Source organism: Canis aureus, chromosome 8 (genome assembly GCF_053574225.1).
Source record: "Canis aureus isolate CA01 chromosome 8, VMU_Caureus_v.1.0, whole genome shotgun sequence".
NCBI classification, from domain to species: domain Eukaryota; kingdom Metazoa; phylum Chordata; class Mammalia; order Carnivora; family Canidae; genus Canis; species Canis aureus.
In genome coordinates, this window is record NC_135618.1 from 41,032,566 (window position 1) to 41,053,034 (window position 20,469).

Below are 20,469 nucleotides of genomic sequence, written 5' to 3' on the forward strand. Positions count from 1 at the left end.
GGAGGGAGGCTGTATCACCTAGAACCGATTTTGCATATGTTGCATCATCTATAAGCACACACAGACTCGAGGCTGGAAGGACAGTGGGCTGCTGTGTGCCAGGCCTGAGTCCCCATAAGGAGTCAGGGTGTAGGCAGGGGTTCTTTTTTTTTTTTATTTATAACAGTCACAGAGAGAGAGAGAGAGGCAGAGACACAGGCAGAGGGAGAAGCAGGCTCCATGCACCGGGAGCCCGACGTGGGATTCGATCCCGGGCCTCCAGGATCGCGCCCTGGGCCAAAGGCAGGCGCCAAACCGCTGTGCCACCCAGGGATCCCTAGGCAGGGGTTCTGAAGGGGTCAGGGGTTGAGTACAAACATCCCAATTTGTGTTTTAATCCCATCACTCCAGGATTGTTTGTTTTTTTTTTTTTTTTTTTAAATTTTTATTTATTCATGATAGGCACACAGTGAGAGAGAGAGAGGCAGAGACACAGGCAGAGGGAGAAGCAGGCTCCATGCACCAGGAGCCCGACATGGGATTCGATCCCGGATCTCCAGGATCGCGCCCTGGGCCAAAGGCAGGCGCCAAACCGCTGCGCCACCCAGGGATCCCCACTCCAGGATTGTAAGGAGGTCCTTCAGGGACCCCCCTCCCCCCAGAACAGCAGTCTGAAGAGCCCCTGCTGTAGGCTGTACCACCTGGTGATGGCTTTTCACTTAGGTCTTGGGTGACACCAGGAGTTGATGAAGCCACAGAGCTGCCCCCACAGCCCTGGCGGTGATGGTGGTGGCTATCCTGGTGGTGTAGGTGGCTGGAGCCCACCCAGCTTCTTTCTGTTGTGGGTGTCCCATAGGTTGGTTGGTTTGGTGCACATGCTTCTCAAAGGTTCAGACCTGAGACCTCAGACTCAGGGGGTGTGTTCTAGTGCACTGTTGTGGCAACACCACAGTCTGGGTGGCTTATAAACAACAGACCTTTATTTCTCACAGTTCTGGAGGCGGGAATGTCCGAGATGAAGGTGCCTGCTCAGTGTCTGGCCAGAGCCTCTTCCTGGTTCATAGACAGCTGTCTCTCACTGTCCTTACATGGCTGGGTTAGGGGACTCCAGAGCACCTCTTCATGACCTGGTAACCTCCCAAAGGCCTTAGCTCCCAGTAGCTCATTGGGGGTGAGAGTTCTGTGTCAGTTTGGAGGAAACATAAACATCTGATCGTGTCCCAAACTTTTGTCTCTCTCTCTCTCTCTCTCTCTTTTTTTTTTTTTTAAAGATTTTATTTATTTATTCATGAGAGACATAAAGAGAGAAAGAGACAAAGACATAGGCAGAGGGAAAAGCAGGCTCCCTGCATGGATCCCTGATGTGGGACTCGATCCCAGGACTCCAGGATCAGGCCCTGGGCTGAAGGCGGGCGCTCAACCGCTGAGCCACCCAGGGATCCCAAACTTTTGTCTCTTGATGAAACTTGGGTTTTTGTGAATGTGTAGCTAAGGAGGGAGTGAGTGGAGCAGGTGTCTTCTGGGAGAGCTTCGAGGTCCCATTTTTATTCTTCCCCTCAGTCCTCCTCTGGGGGGAGTCTGAGGATTTGGGTGCGGATCATTCTGTGCTTTGGAGAGCTTGCACGTCCTGGGGCCTCGCTCTTTAGCGGGCTTAGTTCATTTAAATAATGGAGAGTGTTTGCATTTGGGGGTTGTCAGTGATGATTGAGGTACACCGTGTATACTACCAGATGTTGGAAAGTGGAACAGATGGAACCACCCCAGAAGCCTGCTTGGCTTGCTGTGTGGCCTGTGAGGAAGGGACGGGGCCTTACCACAGCCACCGGCCGTCACTGGAGCAGCCTCTAACTGGAGCCTCATGGTTTCAGTTTTCCTCGTCTGTAAAGGATGACGAGCACACGTGTCCATCTGCATCTGATGCACATGTGTAAAGGAAACCGAGCCATGTGTGGGGACACGGGGAGGCCTCCAAGGGAGGTGCCTTCCCTTGGTCTTTATTTTGATTTGTTGGTTATCCGGGTCACCTGGATGCCTGTAAGTAGGGCAGAGTCTGAATCCCTCCGGCACAGAGGAGGGTGAACCTTTTGAGGTCACGAGGTCCTCGAGTGTCTGTGCTGTGAGACCAGGGCTGGGAGGCCAAAACTGTGGCCTCTGGCAGGTCTTCTGAATGTGGCCTTAAAAGGATTTTCAGCCAGTCTGGGTCCCATCGGGATCCCTCATGGCTCGTTCATTGTGTGCGAACAGCCGCCCTTTGTGGTCTGCTGGGAGGTGACACGGGCCGCCCTCCCTCTGTGACTGGAGGGGGAGGCCCCGCACGGGGTTAACGTAGGGGGCTCGGGATTGGCAGCCTTCAGGTGACCTCGGAGCATCCTGCCACCCGCGGAGAATAGGGCTAGGATCTGTGCCCCTCGATGGCTTCCGTATCTGGGGTCCAGAGGTGGGGGTTCTCCTCTTCCCCCTCCCTGCCCGCCTGCCTTCTGTGCCTGCCCTTCGCCGTGTTTTCTCGCTCTTCCCCTCCGGCCTCGTCAGAGCTCGGCTGCTCCTCTTGGTCCTGACCTGTGTGTACGCACACAGATGCCTCCAGGTACGCACGCACGCACCGCGCACACGCCTCTCCCTGGTCCTCCATTGCACACATTCCTCCTTTTAAAAGTTCCCTTTTAAAAAATGTGAGTGTTTGAAAAACCTTAGGAAAGGCCAGAGAATAGCGCCAACACCCTCCATTCAGAGCCCTCGCTTCCCATGCCCATGTTGCGTCTCTCAGATGGCGCCTCCGTGACCCTTCTGTCCCCGTGGCCCCGGTGCTGCCCTCCACGTCGCCTCTCCTTACGTGTGGTTCGGTCTCCCGCCGCCCCGCGTGAGTCTGGTTCGTGGTGCGTCTGCTCCGTGCTGGGACATGGAGACTGGCTCACTCCTCTTAACTGCCGTGTGGTCCCACCTGGTGACTGTCACCGTCTGCTTGTCACGTCATTACCTAGCGAGATGGGAGGTGTGGATGCCCATTGATAATCACCCTCCTATATGTCTGTGTAACCAAAGTGTGTATGTAAACTGAAATTAGAGCTCGAGACATCTCTCGGGGTACCTGGCTGGCTCAGTTGGAGGAGGGTCATGACTTCCCTTGATCTCAGGGTCGTGAGTTCAAGCCTCAGGTTGGGTGCAGAGATGAGTTAAATAAATAAAACTTTAAGAGGTAGGTGGGGGATGCCTGGGCGGCTTAGTCAGTTAAGTGTCCAAGTCTTGATTTCAGCTCAGGTCATGATCTCGGGATCCTGGGATTGGGCTCCACATTGTGCTCCACATTCATCGGGGAGTCTACTTTAGATTCTCTCTCTCCATTTCCCCCACCTTTCCCCCTCCCTCCCTCCTTCTCACTCTCATTTTTTTTTAAAGATTTTATTATTTATTTATTCATGAGAGATAGAGAGAGAGAGGCAGGCTCCATGCATGGAGTCAGATGTGGGACTCAATCCTGGGACTCCAGGATCACACCCTGGGCTGAAGGCAGTGTTGAACTGCTGAGCCACCCAGGGATCCCTGCTCATTCTCTTTCAAATAATCATTAAAAAAAAACAAAACAAAACACCAAAACTTTAGAAAAGAAACATCTCATGACCATGGGGCTTTAAGTGAGAATTTTTCTTCTGGTTTGTGGCCATTGTAAAATAATATTAATCAAAACAAATATTACAGTTTTTTTTGGGGGGGGGCTGTTGTTTTGTTTTTAGTGAGAGAGCATGCATACAGGAGCTAGGGGGTGGATGGAGGGAGAGGGAAAATCTTAAGCAGTTCCACTCCCAGTGTGGAGTCCTACACAGGGCTCCATCTCATGACCCTGAGATCAGTGACCTGAGCTGAAACCAAGAGTCAGAAGCTCAACCCACCGAGCCACCCATGTGCCCATTCAGTTTTTTTTTTTTTTAATTTTTATTTATTATTTATGATAGTCACAGAGAGAGAGAGAGAGAGAGAGAGAGAGAGAGAGGCAGAGACACAGGCAGAGGGAGAAGCAGGCTCCATGCAGGGAGCCCGACGTGGGATTCGATCCCGGGTCTCCAGGATCGCGCCCTGGGCCAAAGGCAGGCGCCAAACCGCTGCGCCACCCAGGGATCCCCCATTCAGTTTTTATAAATAGAAAACATCAATACACATTGAACATAAAACATACTGAAAAGGTGTGTGTTAGGTGAGTGGGCTCCGTTCCTCCCCGGTTGGTTCCTGTCGTCACAGTAGAATATAACGCACGGCTAGCGTGAGATCAGGTCAGCAGGAGCTCTGGTTCTAGTTTCCATTTGACATTGAGAAACCGAGTCATGTAAATAACTCGGTGGGAATTAACAGGGTTTTGATAAAGCAATAGCATCTAATTCCAAGTTTTTTTGCCAAAAAAATTTTACATAAAGGTCTAATATCAAAAACTTAGTAATGAATTCCCATCTGACAACTCAAGTGCCCCCACTCCCTAAGAACAGCTTTATGGAGGTATAATCCACACACCTTAGAGTCCACTCTTTTAAGGTGGACAATACCGTGGCCTTTCCAGAACTTGCTTCCAGTTTTGTGATGTTACCGTATTTCTCATATTTTTAAATTATTTTTCTTGTTTCAAAAGTAATGCTAATTATAGAAAATTTAAATGATACAGGTAAAGCCCCCCCCCCAAAAAAAAGTACTCACTATTACCTCTTCATCAGGAGGCTTTAGATTGTAGCATTTATACTCTGCAGTTAGAGAAGCTTAAAGCTGCACTAAGACGTGGGGGCCTCCTGTGCATAGCCCATCGGATCATGCTGTGCTGTGGGGGAGATAGAAGTTAACGGTTTTGATAGAGCAGTAGCATCTAATTCTAAGTTTTTTGCCAAAAAAAAATCTGTAGGGGAATGTAAAGCAGAGAAGAGAAAATGTGGAGAGGTTGGTCGGGAAGCAGAATGGAGGGTTGAGGATTGCACATTTAAAAAGGAGTGATCAAAAAGGCCTTGCTGAGAAGGAAATTCGAGATGAAGGATATGGGCACAGCTCTTGGGAAAGAATTTCAAACCCTGAGGAAACTGGAAGTGCAAAGGCCCTGGGGCATGAACAGGGTTGGCCAGTCTGCGTTGCCTGGGGGCTGTGCAGGCCATGAGGAGGAGTTTGGAACTTTCTTGAGTATGATGAGGAGGCAGGAGAAGCCTTCTAGCAGAGGGATGTGGGAGGCAGGCTGGGGCCGTGGGAGTGTGGGGAGCCAAGATGGGGGAGATCGCAGTAATTAGGCAGCAGATGCTGGTGGCTTTGACCAGCGTGGTGACAGAAGCTGTCAGGGTCAGGAACTGAGAAAGAGAAGGGTCGCTCAGCTCAGATTGGATTTCAGAAGCCCACTGTGCGAGTTGTCTCCTGCTGATAACAACATTTAGCATTTTTAACACTCAGTGCTTATTTTTTCCCAGTTTCTGTGTTCCTGGAATTTGGGGACAGCTTAGCTGAGCGGGCCTCACTTAGGATCTCCCCGGAGCGTCTCCCCACAGCCTGGCACGAGGACCTCCCCATAGGGCCGCTTGAGTGTCCTCACAGCATGGCAGCCAGCCACCGCCACCCCCCCCCCCCCCAGCCACAGAAGCCCTGTCGGGTCATTCCCGCTGTATGCTGCGGGTTACAGGTCAGCCTGAGGCGGGCATGGGAAAGGGCCGCCCAGAGACACCAGTACCATCTTGGAGGAGAGCTGCTGTACCCACTTTCTGCCTGAAAGGAGGAAGCTTTGGGGGTATTTGGACATAATGTACTTTGGTCCTTGAAGAGCCCCCAGGAGGAGGTTAGGAGTCCCAGGCTAGGGTCCTGCCTGCTGCCTGCTGCCTGGAAGGCCGGGGGGGGGGGGGGGGGGTGTGGCTCCCCTGCCAGATCCTGCCTTTTCCTGAACCTTGTCTCTAGACCAAGGCTGTGCCAACTTTGGATCCTGCCTCAGAGTCCGCTTGGACAGGGCAGGGGCCCAGGCACCATCCACATTTGGACCTCATTGACCAGTGTGGGCAGTCACTGGTTTTCTTTGTCCTCTCTCTTTGTGCCATTGTGTCCTAACTTGTCACACAGCAGCCAGGGCATGTCGCTTTCCCCAGTGGCTGTGCTGTGCATGGTGGTGTGTGGCTTCACCACGATCTTAGCAGACCAGGTGGCTCTGAGCTGGGTTCTCCTTCGAGCTGCCAGCTAGGGCCCCTCTCGCCCGCCCTGTGACTTGGGCTCGAGGTTGGGTGGGCCACACGCCAACCAAGATTAAAGCCAGGATCCAGGGCAGCCCGGGTGGCTCAGCGGTTAGCGCCGCCTTCAGCCCAGGGTGTGATCCTGGAGACCCGGGATCTAGTCCCACGTCGGGCTCCCTGCATAGAGCCTGCTGTGTCTCTGCCTCTCTCTCTCTCTCTCTCTCTCTCTCTCTCTCTCTCTCCCCCCCCCCCCGTGTCTTTCATGAATAAATAAATAAAAACTTAAAAAAAAAAAAAAAAAGCCAGGATCCAGAGACCAGGGACCGACTACATGCCAGGCCGTGGGCACCTTGTTCCTGCTCCACAGGCAGGAAAGGTCATCTTCAAAGTCTTTGCATATTAAACTGCACTGATGCTTCCAGGGCAGCAGCACTGAGTGCAGATCCTAGGTGAATTTGGAGGGGTCCCTGTGCTTCCCCACATCTCAGTCTTCTTTTTTTAAGATTTTATTTATTTAAAAAAAAAAAGATTTTATTTATTTATTCATGAGAGACACAGAGGCAGAGACATAGGCAGAGGAAGAAGCAGGCTCCCCACAGGGAGCCTGATGTGGGACTCGATCCCAGCACGCCAGGATCACGAACTGGGCCAAAGGCAGACGCTTAACCACTGAGCCACCCAGGCGTCCCTCTCAGTCTTTTTATTAAGAGCTCCACGTTGGCCCAGGTGCATGTGCCATAGAAAGACCTAGCATTAGGCAGCATGTCTGCACTCTTGTCCCTGCTGCCTCCAGCCCCGACTGACTTCTCGGCTATGGTTTGTGTGTGTCCAGGCTGACCGCTCTGTGTGTACTCACAACATCTGACTCTGTGCACTTACCTCTCAGGTGGGATCCTGAACACTTCAGCTTGTTTTTTTAATAACAGATATTCCGTGACCATCTTCCTACGTGAGTATCCAAGTGTGTTTGACTCTCTTTTGCAGCTGCTTGGTGTCCCATTAAATCAGGAGTATTTAACTAGTCACCACTTTATTCTTTTTCTCTCACTGCGGTTGGCTCTGTCTGATTCCTGGCCACATGTGTACGGCGCTGGGGTTATGCCCTTGCCCAGTGTTTCCTGCTTATGTTCCCTGCAGGCCAGAGTCACCGGGCTGGACTCCTGGTTCTGGGCCTGTTTGCCCGGGCAGCTGTGGCCGTGTGCACCGTACCCAGGGCTGCGGTTTGCGGAAAGGGCGCACACATCCAGGCAGGGCGTGCACCGTAGTCTGAAGGGCCCAGAATTCCCTCTGGGGGCTCCAGGAAGGACCCATGTGGGCTCAGGTGCCCAGGTGTGCCCTGCTATGCCTGAGGGATGCATGGCCTAGGTGTCCACAAAATTCACAGGGTCCCATGGCCACCTGACTTTTCTTGGGGTTCTCCGTGCCAGAGAGAAATGGGGGTGAGCGTCAGATTAGGAATCTTGGGAGAGGCGTTACTCTAACGTTTCCCTAGCAAAGCTGTGAGCTCTCTTCTTTGAATGTTTTATTCGTTTATTTTTATATAAAATGTGCATTTAGTGCCTAAGTGTGCCAGGGACATAATGGGGAACAGCCTAGAGCCTCATTTGTCATGGTGGGGGGTGTCAGATACTCAGCTCCATACAGTGAGAAAGTACTCAGGGCTCAGGTGTGGGGTTGCGGGACTTAGTCTGGGTACGGGGAACCGCGTTCGTGTCCCATGGCTGCTGGAGCACCACGAAGTGAGTGGCTTAGAACAACAGAGTTTATTCTCACTGTTCTGAAGGGTGGAAGTCCCAGGTGAAGGTGTCCCAGGGGTTGGTTCCCTCTGAGGGCTCTAGGGGGTGGTCCTTCCTGCCTCCCAGCCTCTGGGGCTCCAGGCACGCCTCACCGTGTAGTCGTCACCCTGCCTTCTTCCCTGTGTGTGTCTGTGTCTGAATCCCTTTCTCAGGTGAAGACATTGGTCACTGGATTTAGTGTCCCCTAGTCTAGTCTGACCTCCTCTTTTTTTCGAAATTTAAATTCCGGTTACTTAATCCTCAGTGTTCTGTTAGTTTCAGGTACAGAATATAGTGATTTCAGCACTTCCATATGTGACCCTGGGCTCATTGTGACAAGTGTGCTCTGTCGTCCCCATACCCCTACCCACCTCCCCTCTGGTCATTTGTTCTCTGCAGTTAAGAGTCTTTTTCTTGATTTGTCTATTTTTTTCTTTGTTCATTTGTTTTGTTTCTTAAATTCCACATGAATTAACTCACGTGGTTAACTCCCACCACATATTCTTGCCTCTTTTGCTAAAGATTGATTGATTATATGTTTCTGGGCTTTCTGTTCTGTTCCATTGATCTTCACATCTATTTTTGTGCCAGTACCAGACCGTTTTGATTACAGTGGTTTCCTAGTATCTTCAAATCTGGAAGTGTGATACCTTCTGTTTTGTTTTTCTTTTTCACGTGGTATTTGTCTTTCTCTGACTTACTTTGCTTAGCATTATACTCTAAATCCATCCGTGTCATTGCAAATGGCAAGATTTCATTATTTTTTATGGCTGAGTAATATTCCAGTGTGTGTGTGTGTGTGTGTGTGTGTGCATGCGTGCACATGTGCATACACACACATATATATAACCTTTGTCCTTTCATCAGTCGATGGGCACTTGGGCTGCTTCCATACTTGGCTGTTGTAGATAATGCTGCCCTAAACATTGGAGAGCATGTATCCCTTTGAATTAGTGTTCTTGTGTTCTTTGGGTAAAGACTCAGTACTGTAATTACTGAATCATTGGGTAGTTCTATTTTTAACTTTTTGGGACGCCTCCGTACTGTTTTCCACAGGGGCTGCACCAACAGTGCACGAGGGTTCCTTTTTCTCTTCATCCTCATCCACACCTGTTGTTTCTTGTGTTGTTGATTTTAGCAGTTCGGACAAGTATGAGGTGATAGCTCATTGTAGTGTTGATTCGCATTTCCCTGATGATGAGTGATGATGAGCATTTTTCATGTGACTGTTGGCCATCTGGATGTCTTTAAAGAAATGTCTGCTCCTGTCTTCTATTTTTAAATTGGATTATTTGGTTTTGTTTGGTGTTGGATTGTGTAAGTTCTTTATATATTCTGGGTATTAAGCCCTTATCAGATATATCATTTACAAATATCTTCTCCCATTTGTTAGGTTGTCATTTAGTTTTGTTCATTGTCTTTTTTTTTTTTTTAAGATTTTATTTATTTATTCATGAGAGACACAGAGAGAGAGAGGCAGAGACACAGGCAGAGGGAGAAGCAGGCTCCATGTGGGGAGCCCCATGTGGGACTTGATCCCGGGTCTCCAGGATCACGCCCTGGGCCAAACGCAGAAGCTCTACCACTGAGCCACCCAGGCATCCCTTGTTGATTGTTTCCTGTGCTATGCAGAAGCTGTTTATTTCGGTCTAGTTCCAATAGTTTTTTTGCTTTTATCCTTTTGCCTCAGACATATCTAGAAAAATGTTGCTATAGCTGATGTCAGAGAAATTACTGCCTGTGTTCTCTTCTAGGATTTTTATGGTTTTAGGTCTCACATTTAGATCCTTAATCCATTTTTAGTTTATTTTTGTGTAGGTATAAGAAAGTGGTCCAGTTTCATTATTTTGCATGTAGCCACCCAGTTTTCCCAACACCATTTGTTAAGGAGACTCTCTCTTTCCCACCGCATATTCTTGCCTCTTTTACTAAAGATTAATTGACCATATAATCATGGATATGTTTCTGGGCTTTCTGTTCTGTTCCATTGATCTTCACATCTATTTTTGTGCCATACCAGACAGTTTTGATTACAGGGGTTTTCTAGTATCTTCAAATCTGGAAGTGTGATATCTTCTGTTTTCTTTTTCTTTTTCAAGATTGTTCTGGCTATTCAGGATCTCTTATGGTTTCATACCAATTTTAGGATTTTTTGTTCTAGTTCTATGAAAAATGTTGTTGGCATTTTGATGGGATTACATTAAATCTGTAGATTGCTTTGGGTAATATGGATATTTTAACATTATTTGTTCTCCCAAATCTCTCCAATCTGAATCTCTCCAATATTTTTCTTTTTTTCTTTTTTTTTCAAATGTAAAGAAGCTGACAGTGTGAAAGAACTTTTTTTTTTTTTTTTTTTTAAGATTTTATTTATTTATTCATGAGAGAGAGAGAGAGGCAGAGACACAGGCAGAGGAAGAAGCAGGCTCCATGCGGGGAGAACCTGACGTGGGACTCGATCCCAAGACTCCACTCCAGGATCACGCCCTGGGCTGAAGGCAGGCCCCAAACCGCTGAGCCACCCAGGGATCCCTGGGATATTTTTCCATTTGTTTGTGACATCTTCAGTTTCTTTAATCAATGTTTTACAGTTTTCAGAGTGCAGGCCTTTCACCTCCTTGGTTAAGTTTATTCCTAGGTATTTTATTATTTTTGGTGCAATTGTAAATGGGATTATTTTTCAAATTTTTCTTCCTGTTGCTTCATTGTTAGTATATAGAAATGCAGTGGATTTTCTACATTGATTTTGTATCCTGCAGCCTTAATGAATTCATTTATCAGTTCTAGTAGCTTTTTGGTGGAGTCTTAGGCATTTATATATAAGATCTTGTCATCTGCAAATAGTGGAAGTTTTACTTCTTACCAATTTGGCTGCCTTTTCTTCCTTCCTCTTGCCTGATTGCTGTGGCTGGAGCTTCCTGTACTCTGTTGAATAGCAGTGGTGAGCGTGGACATCTTTGTCTTGATCCTGATCTTTGGGGAAAGCTCTGTTTTCCCCATTGAAGATGATGTTAGCTGTAGTTTTTCATATATGGCTTATTATGCTGAGCTATATTCCCTCTAAACCTACTTTGTTGAGGGCTTTTATCATGAATGTATGTTGTACTTTGTCAAATGCTTTTTCTGCTTCTATTAAGATGATCATATGGTTTTTATCCTTTCTCTTTTTTTAAAAATATTTTTATTTATTTATTCATAGAGACAGAGAGAGAGAGAGAGAGAGAGAGGGAGAGGCAGAGACACAGGCAGAGGGAGAAGCAGGCTCCTCGCAGGGAACCCGATGCGGAACTCCATCCTGGGTCTCCGGATCACACCCCGGGCTGCAGGTGGCGCTAAACCGCTGCGCCACCGGGGCTGCCCTATCCTTTCTCTTTTTGATGTGATGTATCATATTGATTGATTTGTGAATATTGAACCATCTTTGCATCCCAGGAATAAATTCCACTTAATCATGGTGAATAATTTTTTTTAATGTTGTTAGATTTGGTTTGCTGAAGATTTTTTTGCATATGTGTTCATCAGAGCTATTGGCTTGTAGTTCTCTTTTTTTTGCACTGTACCTGGTTTTGGTATCAGGGCAATGCTGGTCTCTTAGAATGAATTTGGAAGGTTTTCTTCCTTTTCTATGTTTTTGTAGTAGTTTGAGAAGAATAGATGTTAATTAATTAATTAATTAATTAATTTTACTTATTTATTCATGAGAGACAGAGAGAGGCAGAGACACAAGCAGAGGGAGAAGCAGGCTCCATGCAGGAAGCCCAATATGGTACTTGATCTTGAGACCCCAGGATCAAGCCCTGAGCCAAAGGTAGATGCTCAACCACTGAGCCACCCAGGCGTCCCATCTTTTTTAAATACTTAGTAGAATTCACCTGTGAAGCTTCTGGTCCTGGACTTGTTTGTTGGGAGTTTTTTGATGACTGATTCAATTTCATTGCTGGTAATTGGTCTATTCAAATGTTGTGTTTCTTCCTGATTCAATTTTGGGATGTTGTATGTTGCTAGGAATTTATCCATTTCTTCCAGGTGGTTCAAGTTGTTGGCATATAATTTTCAAAAATATTCTCTCATAATCCATCATATATTTTGGTCTTGGTTGTTATTTCTCCTTTTTCTTTCTTTCTTTTATTTTAAGATTTTATTTATTTATTCATGAGAGACAGAGAGAGAGAGAGAGAGAGAGAGAGAGAGAAGCAGAGACACGGAGAGGGAGAAGCAGGCTCCATGCAGGGAGCCTGACGTGGGAGTCGAACCCGGGTCTCCAGGATCACACCCTGGGCTGCAGGCGGCCCTAAACCGCTGAGCCACCCGGGCTGCCCCCCCCACTTTTTTTTGATGAGTCTGGCTAATGGTTTATCAATTTTGTCCATCATTTCAAAGAACCAGCTCCTGGTTTCATTAATCTGTTCTATTTTGAAAGTTTCTATTACATTTGTTTCTGCTCTAATCTTATTTCCTTTGTTCTGTTGTTGGTTTTGGGTTTTATTTTTTCTTTTCCTTGCTCTTTAAGGCATGAGGGTAGGTTGCTCATTTGAGACTTTTCTTGCTTCTTGAGGTAGGCCTGTATTGCCATAAACTTCCCTCTTAGGCCTGCTTTTGCCGCATCTCAAAAATTTTGGAACATTGTGCTTTCATTTTCGCTTGTCTCCATGTATTTTTTTTCCTCTTTGATTTCTTGGTTGACCCATTCATTGTTTAGTAGCATGTATTTGTTCTTCCCAGATTTTTTTCTTGTTGACTTCTAGTTTCATAATGTCAGAAAAGATGCATGGAATGATTTACTGACTTTGTTGAGACTTGTTTTGTGGTCTAACGTGATTTATTCTGGAGAATGTTGCACGTGCACTTGAAAAGAATGTGTATTCTGTTGTTGTAAGATGGAATGTTCTGAATATATCTGTCAGATTAATCTGGTCCGGTGTGTCATTCAAAGCCGCTGTATCCTTGTTGATATTCTGTTTGTATGATCTGCCCATTGATGTAAGTGGGTTAATTACTATTAATTACTTCCTTTAGGTTTGTTATTGTGTATTTGGGTGCTCCCATCTTGGGTGATACAGTGTCCTTTATCTCTTTTCACAGTCTTTGTTTAAAAGTCTGTTTTGTTCCACGTGAGTATTGCTACCCGGGCTTTCTTTTCACACCATTTGCATGATGAACTCTTCTCCACCCCTTCACTTTCAATCTTCATGTGTCTTTAGGTCTGAAATGAGTCTCTTGGAGGCTCAGCATACAGCTTGGTCATGTTTTCTTATCCATCATCCCATCACACCTTGTCTTTTGATTGGAGTGTTTAGTCCCATTTACATTTAAGTAATTGTTGATGGGTGTGTATGTATTGCCATTTTGTTACTTGTTTTATGATTTTTCTCCATTCTTTCTTTCTCTTGCTCTCTTCTCTCATGATTAATTGGCTTTCTTTAATGAGATACTTGGATTCCTCTTGATTTTTTGCGTATCTATTAGTGGTTTGTGATTTGTGGATACTGTTTGGTTTGTATGTGACATCCTCTGCACAAAGCAGTGTGTATGAGGTTGACGGTCACTGAAGTTTGAACTCATTCCTTACTCCTCTGCTCCCCACATTTTAGGTATACGGTGTCATACTTTACATCCTTCTATTTTGTGGGTTAGTTGACCAACTTTTATAGGTATCTATATTTTTACTGGTTTTGTACTTTATTCTGACTTCTTGCTTACATGTATAAAGACCCTGTTTCCAACTAAGGTCACACATGTAGGCGTAGGGAGGAATGGAGACAAATCCTTGAGGAGGATGCAACTCAGGCTGGCACAGAAGGGAAAGATAATGGAACAGAGGACGGGATGCACACCTAAGCAGGGAGGGGAAGTCTGGGAGCAGGACAGGTATTGGGGTGCAGAGTTTGACAATGTTGCAGGGCTGAGGCCCAGCCTAGAGCTGAGAGTGGGAGGGACTGCCTGGGAGGCTTCTCTCCAAGTGAAGCTGTTCTCAGGGCTGAGCCTCTTGGCCATCACACACTTCCCCTGGGGTATGTCGAGCCTCATAATCTACAACCGTGTTTCCTTTCTTAACCAGGAAACTACTTTGCCTCGCACTTTTTCATGGGAGGCGAGAAATTTGACACTCCCCACCCTGAAGGTTACCTCTTTGGAGAAAACATGGATCTGAATTTCCTGGGCAATCGTCCAGTACAGGTGGGTCCAGGTGGGTCTTGCTGGGGCTAGGGTTGTGGGGTGGCGGTAGTGAGGTGCCTTCCCTCCACTGTCCATAGCCAGCTTTGAGGACAAACAGACACTGAGTCCCAGACAGAGCTGCTGGCAGGACATGTGCATGTGTGTATAGGGACATGTCCTGGCACTTCCCCCAGAGAGGCAGGATGGCTGCAGGTGTCACTGGAGACAGGGCTGCTGCTGCAGAACCCAGTGCATCCAGGCTATGGGCTTATGGAAGTTTATGGATTTGATCCCAGGCCTCTTGGATGACTTTATTTAAAAAGAAAAAACACCCCGATGTTTATAGCAGCAATGGCCACTATAGCCAAACTGTGGAAGGAGCCTCGGTGTCCAACGAAAGATGAATGGATAAAGAAGATGTGGTTTATGTATACAATGGAATATTACTCAGCCATTAGAAATGACAAATACCCACCATTTGCTTCAACGTGGATGGAACTGGAGGGTATTATGCTGAGTGAAGTAAGTCAGTTGGAGAAGGACAAACATTATATGTTCTCATTCATTTGGGGAATATAAATAAGAGTGAAAGGGAATATAAGGGAAGGGAGAAGAAATGTGTGGGAAATATCAGAAAGGGAGACAGAACGTAAAGACTGCTAACTCTGGGAAACGAACTAGGGGTGGTAGAAGGGGAGGAGGGCGGGGGGTGGGAGTGAATGGGTGACGGGCACTGGGGGTTATTCTGTATGTTAGTAAATTGAACACCAATAAAAAATAAATTAAAAAACAAACAACAAAAACAAAACAAAAAAAAAAAAAAAGAAAAAACAAAATCCATGTTCTGTAGAACAATGGGCAAGAGTTATGACCCAAAGGAGACCTGCAGATGGCTAGTAAAACATTTTAACGTGTTTGCTTTCACTAGTCACGTCAGAGAAGTGCACGCTTACACACTGCTGTCCATTTGTTCAACACACATTTGGTACCTGCTGTGTGCCTAGGACTCTTCCAGGGGCTGAGGGTGGAGGACAGATCCCATCCCATTCTTGCAGGGAGTGCCGACAATGAAGAAGAGACATTTTGTGAATGGAGGCTTAAGAGCAGGGGTTGAGTGAGGGCCCATGGAGAGGGGGACGCTAAGCAAAGGATTGGGTTTTGTACTTCAAAATTATGGTCTCCAGTGTGGGTGAGGGGCCAGCAGAAGGCCCTGTCTTTCAGGAGACGTGGGACTCTGTTCCCTAAGGCTGCTGAGTCCTGGGGAGTCCATGGGCCTGGCAGCGGGTAGAGTGGACCAGTCTTTAGGCTGTTTTAGCAACAGAGCAGCTGGTTGACATGACATCTTGATCCTTTAGTGGGTGGGAAGCAAGGAGCTAGGGCCTGGCGTGCTGCCCTCCCCAGCCTCCCGAGTCCCTGAGAGCAAGAAAGCAACCTCACCTTCCGTCTTTGAGGCCTCAGCTTGCATGCAGGGCCCGGCCCTAACAAACGTTCCATAAATCTGTTATTTTTCAAACTTGTACTTTGAGACCTTCGTAGACTCCCCTGAAGTGGTGAGAAGTGATGCAGAGAGATCCCCTAGGCCCTCCCCTCTGTTTTCCCAGTGATACCATCTGATAAAGCTCCATCTAGGGCGCTATCACAGGCAGGAACTTTTCAGATGGCTCTAGGCCTGTGGTTTCCTTTGTGAATGAGCACAAGGCCCGGGGAGTACAGAGCTGTGACTGTTGCTCTGATTATCCCCATTTTCTATCCCTGCCACACCTTAGGGAGTCACCTGGCTTTGCTTTGGGTTTTCCCTCCTAGTTTCCATATGTCACCCCCGCCCCGCATGAGCCTGTGAAGACACTTAGGAGCCTGGTGAACATCCGAAAAGACTCTCTGCGGCTTGTAAGGTAAGGCTTTGCTCCAGCCTGCTTAGGGCCCCTGATACCTGGGAGAGGGGGCAGTGGTGAGGGACCCCAGTCTCTGCTAACTTCGGGTGGAGAGCCAGAGGCCACAGGCAGCTCTCAAGTTTCAGAGTTGCTCCTAGCGTGGGGTGTAGAGGGAGAAAGGGCCAGCAGGGCTCTGCTTGTAAAACTCCAGTTTTTGTTTTCATGGTTTTTTGTTTTTTTTTTTAAGATTTTATTTATTTAGGGCAGCCTGGTGGCTCAGCGGTTTAGCGCCGCATTCAGCCCAGGGCCTGATACTGGAGACCCGGGATCGAGTCCCACGTCGGGCTCCCTGCATGGAGCCTGCTTCTCCCTCTGCCTGTGTCTCTGCCCCTCTCTCTCTTTCTCTCTCTCTCTCTCTGTCTCTCATGAATAAATAAAATCTTAAAAAAACAGATTTTATTTATTTGTTTGAGAGATGGTGAGAGAGAACATAGGGAGGAGAGGGAGAAGCAGGCTCCCCTCTGAGCAGGGAGCCCCATGCAGGGCTCGACCAAAGGATCCTGGGATCATGACTCGAGCTGAAGGCAGACACTTAACCAACTGAGCCCCCAGGAGCCCCAAAACTCTGTTTTTTAAACCAGGGATTCTCAACTGGCAACTGTGCCCCCAGGGACACTGGTCCCAGTCTGCAGATGCTTTTAGGTGTCACAGCTAGGGGATTGGGTGCTGCTGGCCTATGGTGGGCAGAGACCAGGGATGCTGCTCAACACCCTTCAGCGCACAGGATGGCCCTGCTGCCAAGAATGATCCAGTCTCAAATGTCAGCAGCCTAAGAAACTGCTCTAACCTGGGAGGCTTGAGATGTCTGGGCTGTCTCTAGACCAGGAGGACTCCTCCCTGTCTGTGGGCGGGCAGTGAGGGAAGGAGAGCTCTGCCGAGTTGGGCCTTATTGTCTACCAGGCAGTGGGCCTTACATTTCCAGGCAACCACCTCCAAGGGCCCCGGGTGCAGGGATGCGCATGCTGTGCCGGGTGGACACGTACAGGCATGGCCGGTGACCTGCTGCCTGTCCCTCCGCCTCACTGATAGGTACAAAGATGGTGCCGACAGCCCCTCCGAGGACAGCGAGAAGCCCCGCGTCCTCTACAGCCTGGAGTTCACCTTTGATGCCGACGCCCGGGTGGCTATCACCATCTACTGCCAGGCAGCGGAGGAGTTCCTGAATGGGACGGCCGTGTGAGTCTCCGGGGCTGGGGGGCTGGGGGTGGCCCTGGCAGCCGTGCTTCTGCGCTTCTGTTGTCTGTGTTGTGCGTTTGAGCTTCCGGATGTTTGATTTGCGACAAGCATCCTGCTGACCTCAAAAGTTTGAAATCCACAACCTCAGGACCACCAGAGACTCAGGCCAGCAGCAATGCGCCCACTCGGGTCCTGTTGGGGAGAGAGCCACCTGAGGGCCAAATTGGATCTGGGGTCCAAGCTCAGGCTTCGGGTGCTGGCCCTGGCCTGCTTGTACCTTAATTTCCTGAGCTGGGGTTGGGGGACTGAAGCGGCCCCCTAGGGATTCCTTTGAGGACTTTGCTGCTGCTACTGGAGGAGACTCAGAGGTGGGGCTTTGTGGGGAGCACTCCCTGCAGGAGGGAACACTTTGGTCTCCATGGGGCTCCCTGGGCTGGAGGCCTGGGCCCCTTAGGGGCTGCCCTTACCATCCCCCCACTACTCGCACCCTTCCCGGCAGCAATCAGAGGACAAAGTTCCTTTTCCTACACTTTCTTCTGTGAGGCTCCACACTAGCCCAAATGTTGGATTACTTTTGTTTTTTCAACGACGCAAGCCATTTACAAATGTGTCCTTACCATAAGCCAAGAGTTAGAAGATCCAGGAGTATCCAGGGGCCTGCCTCCCAGAGATGAGGCAATACCCTGCTGGTGCTGTTACTGGTGTGGGTGCTCAGGTCCCTCCCCAACCCTCCCGGTGCCCTTTGGCTCTTTCCTTGTGACCCTGCCCTTTGTCCTCGGCCATGCTCACTTGCTCTGGCCCCTGACCAGGAGGTGGGAGGACACGTGTGGCAGGGCCACAGTGCCACAGCAGTTGGGGTAAAGTTTCTGTGGCCTCTGCCTATAGTTTGGCTGCCGCAGGGGAGGGGTCCTGGCTTGTGGGGAAGGCCTGGGGCTGCCGCAGAGAGGGGCAGGGGACGGGCAGGCAGGCAGGTGAGGGCGAGCAGCCCACCCACCCCACACTCCTCCAGCTTTTGTCTCTGTCACACTTGGGCTTGTAAGAGGTGCCCTATGCTTGAGAGGACACATGAGCAAAGGACATGGCTGTCCCTGGAGACTTTGTCTTGGATCCTTGGGGCGGGCGGTGGGAAGATGCTGCTCTGTCCCCTTCCTGAGACCTGGCAGGAGTGGCTGGGAGCCTGCTTCCTTTCTGAGTTTGCTGGAATTGAGTGGTTTGAGCACAGAAGTCACCAGAACAGAGAGAAGCAGGAAGGCTCTGGGTCCCAGAAGCCTGTACCCAGGCCCGTTTGCCTTAGCCTGGAAATTCTGTTTGTGCTTGAGCTGCAGGGTGACCCTTCTGCCCCTTCCCTGATCCCTTCCCTACTACCTGACAAGCGAAAAAGGGGGCAGATCTGGGGTCCCAGAGAAAAAGCCCAGGTCTGCAGGGCAGCAGAGGCCTAGCCTTTGCCTTTACTGCAGGCTGAGGCCTGGATTCTCATGGGGAAGGAAGGGCCTCTGGCCTCTGGCAGGTGGAGGGGCCCTCTCTCTTTGTGCCTATAAGAGCACCCCTCACCCCCTTCCCCCCAGTCTCTCAGGCTCTCCAGAGTCTTTTGTCTAAGAGAAGCCCCGGGGATGGTGGGTGTGGGGTGGGTGGGGGGAGCTTTGTCAGGGTCGTGTCCATGGTCTCTCCAATGGTGAGAAGCCAGAGTTGCTCAGAATTGAAAATTCTCAAAGAGTGAGCACTCTTTGACCCAGCTGTTCCTTTTCTGGGAATTTATCTTGGGAATGTGCTTGTATATGTGGCAAAGATGTATGTAGAACAGAGTCCTGGGAGCAGTATTTGGAATAGCAAGATGCTAGAGACTGGTGTTCACCAGTGGGGGGCCTGATGGAATCAGTTAGTGTAGCCCCACAGTGAAGCCCCTGCATGCACCTCTGCATGTGGCATTTGGGACGACTTGCCCATCAGCAGTGAGGGAGCAGGTGTGGGTGGCCTGCCGCTCGAATATTGGAGAGCAGACTCCCGTGCATTCGGGCGTGGGTTGTGGCTGGTGCAGAGAAGCAGGCGGCAGGGAGCAGGCTTGAGGGTGAGTTTTGGGGGACACTGCACTTTGCGTACAGGTTTATTACACCGTGTTTGTTCAGAGGGGGAGGCGTAGCCAGATCTGGAAAGGCGTTATGGGGCAGGGGTGGGCTCTAGAGGACTTGTAACCAGGCACGCCCGGGCAGGTGGCGAGCAGAACGAGGTCCCCGAGGCCAGGGGTGGGCTCAGGGCCCTGCCCCGCCACGGGGCGGCTGGGTCTTGCAGGAAGAGATGGGAAGTGTGGGTCCCGCATGTCTAATTTCTGCTCGGTCCCCAAGGACCAGTGCTGGCAGCCCCTGCATCAGAGGCCCCTGTGCTTGGGGTCGCCCCGAGGCCCGGGCGCGGCGGCTGTTTGCTCCCGCAGAGTGTCAGCGCCTTTCTCCTGGCTGCCCCTCCAGGTACAGCCCCAGGAGCCCCGCCCTGCAGTCCGAGACCGTCCACTACAAGAGAGGGGTGAGCCAGCAGTTCTCTCTGCCTTCCTTCAAGATTGACTTCTCTGAGTGGAAGGATGACGAGGTAACCTTCTTCCAGGAACCCCTTTCCCGAATTCCCTTCCACTTGTGGCCTGTCTGCTTGGACGAGCATTGGGGGTGGCTCGGTGGAGCCTGGACCGGAGAGCGGGGTCTGGGTCCCGTGGTAGCAGCAGTTACAGGCTCCTGTACCCGGCCTTGGGGCCCTGGCGGGGCCATGAGACTGCAGTGGGGCAGGATCCCTTCCAGCCTGTGGTTCTGTCGCTGGGGATGGTAGTTATGTCACATGAAGGATGGTGATCGGAGCTTTGTCTGTAGTAGCAAAAGAAATGGAAACAACCTGTATGTCGTGATGAGGGGATTGCTTATTCCCTTGTGTTAGGGAACCACATACATGTGTATATAAAGTGAGGCACTGTGGCTCATTTCTTTTTTTGTTTTTAATCTTTTTTATTTTTTATTTATTTATGATAGTCACACAGAGAGAGAGAGAGAGAAGCAGAGATATAGGCAGAGGGAGAAGCAGGCTCCATGCACCAGGAGCCCGATGTGGGATTCGATCCCCGGTCTCCAGGATCACGCCCTGGGCCAAAGGCAGGTGCTAAACTGCTGTGCCACCCAGGGATCCCCCTGTGGCTCATTTCTATAACGGGATGCCACGCAACCTTGGAGCAGGTGAAAGCCATCTGTGTATACTGTGCAGACTGACGTGGAAAGCCCCTTCTGCGCTTGGAAGAGTTGTTGCAGACAGATA

At 49.3% G+C, this 20,469-nt stretch overlaps 1 protein-coding gene across 9 annotated transcripts in view; it reads left to right on the top strand.

Annotated features, from left to right (window-relative positions):
• MGRN1 (mahogunin ring finger 1) overlaps window positions 1-20,469 on the top strand; it is a 61,289-nt gene that overhangs the window by 13,118 nt on the left and 27,702 nt on the right. For all 9 annotated transcript variants that reach the window (XR_013384885.1, XM_077906455.1, XM_077906454.1 and 6 more), the window contains exons 2-5: window positions 13,980-14,098; window positions 15,881-15,969; window positions 17,038-17,184; window positions 19,644-19,761. Coding sequence is in view for 8 of the 9 variants with exons in the window: in XM_077906455.1 (XP_077762581.1) it covers window positions 13,980-14,098; window positions 15,881-15,969; window positions 17,038-17,184; window positions 19,644-19,761 (473 nt within the window). In the remaining variant the exon portion in view is untranslated. The remainder of the gene's footprint in view (window positions 1-13,979; window positions 14,099-15,880; window positions 15,970-17,037; window positions 17,185-19,643; window positions 19,762-20,469) is intronic.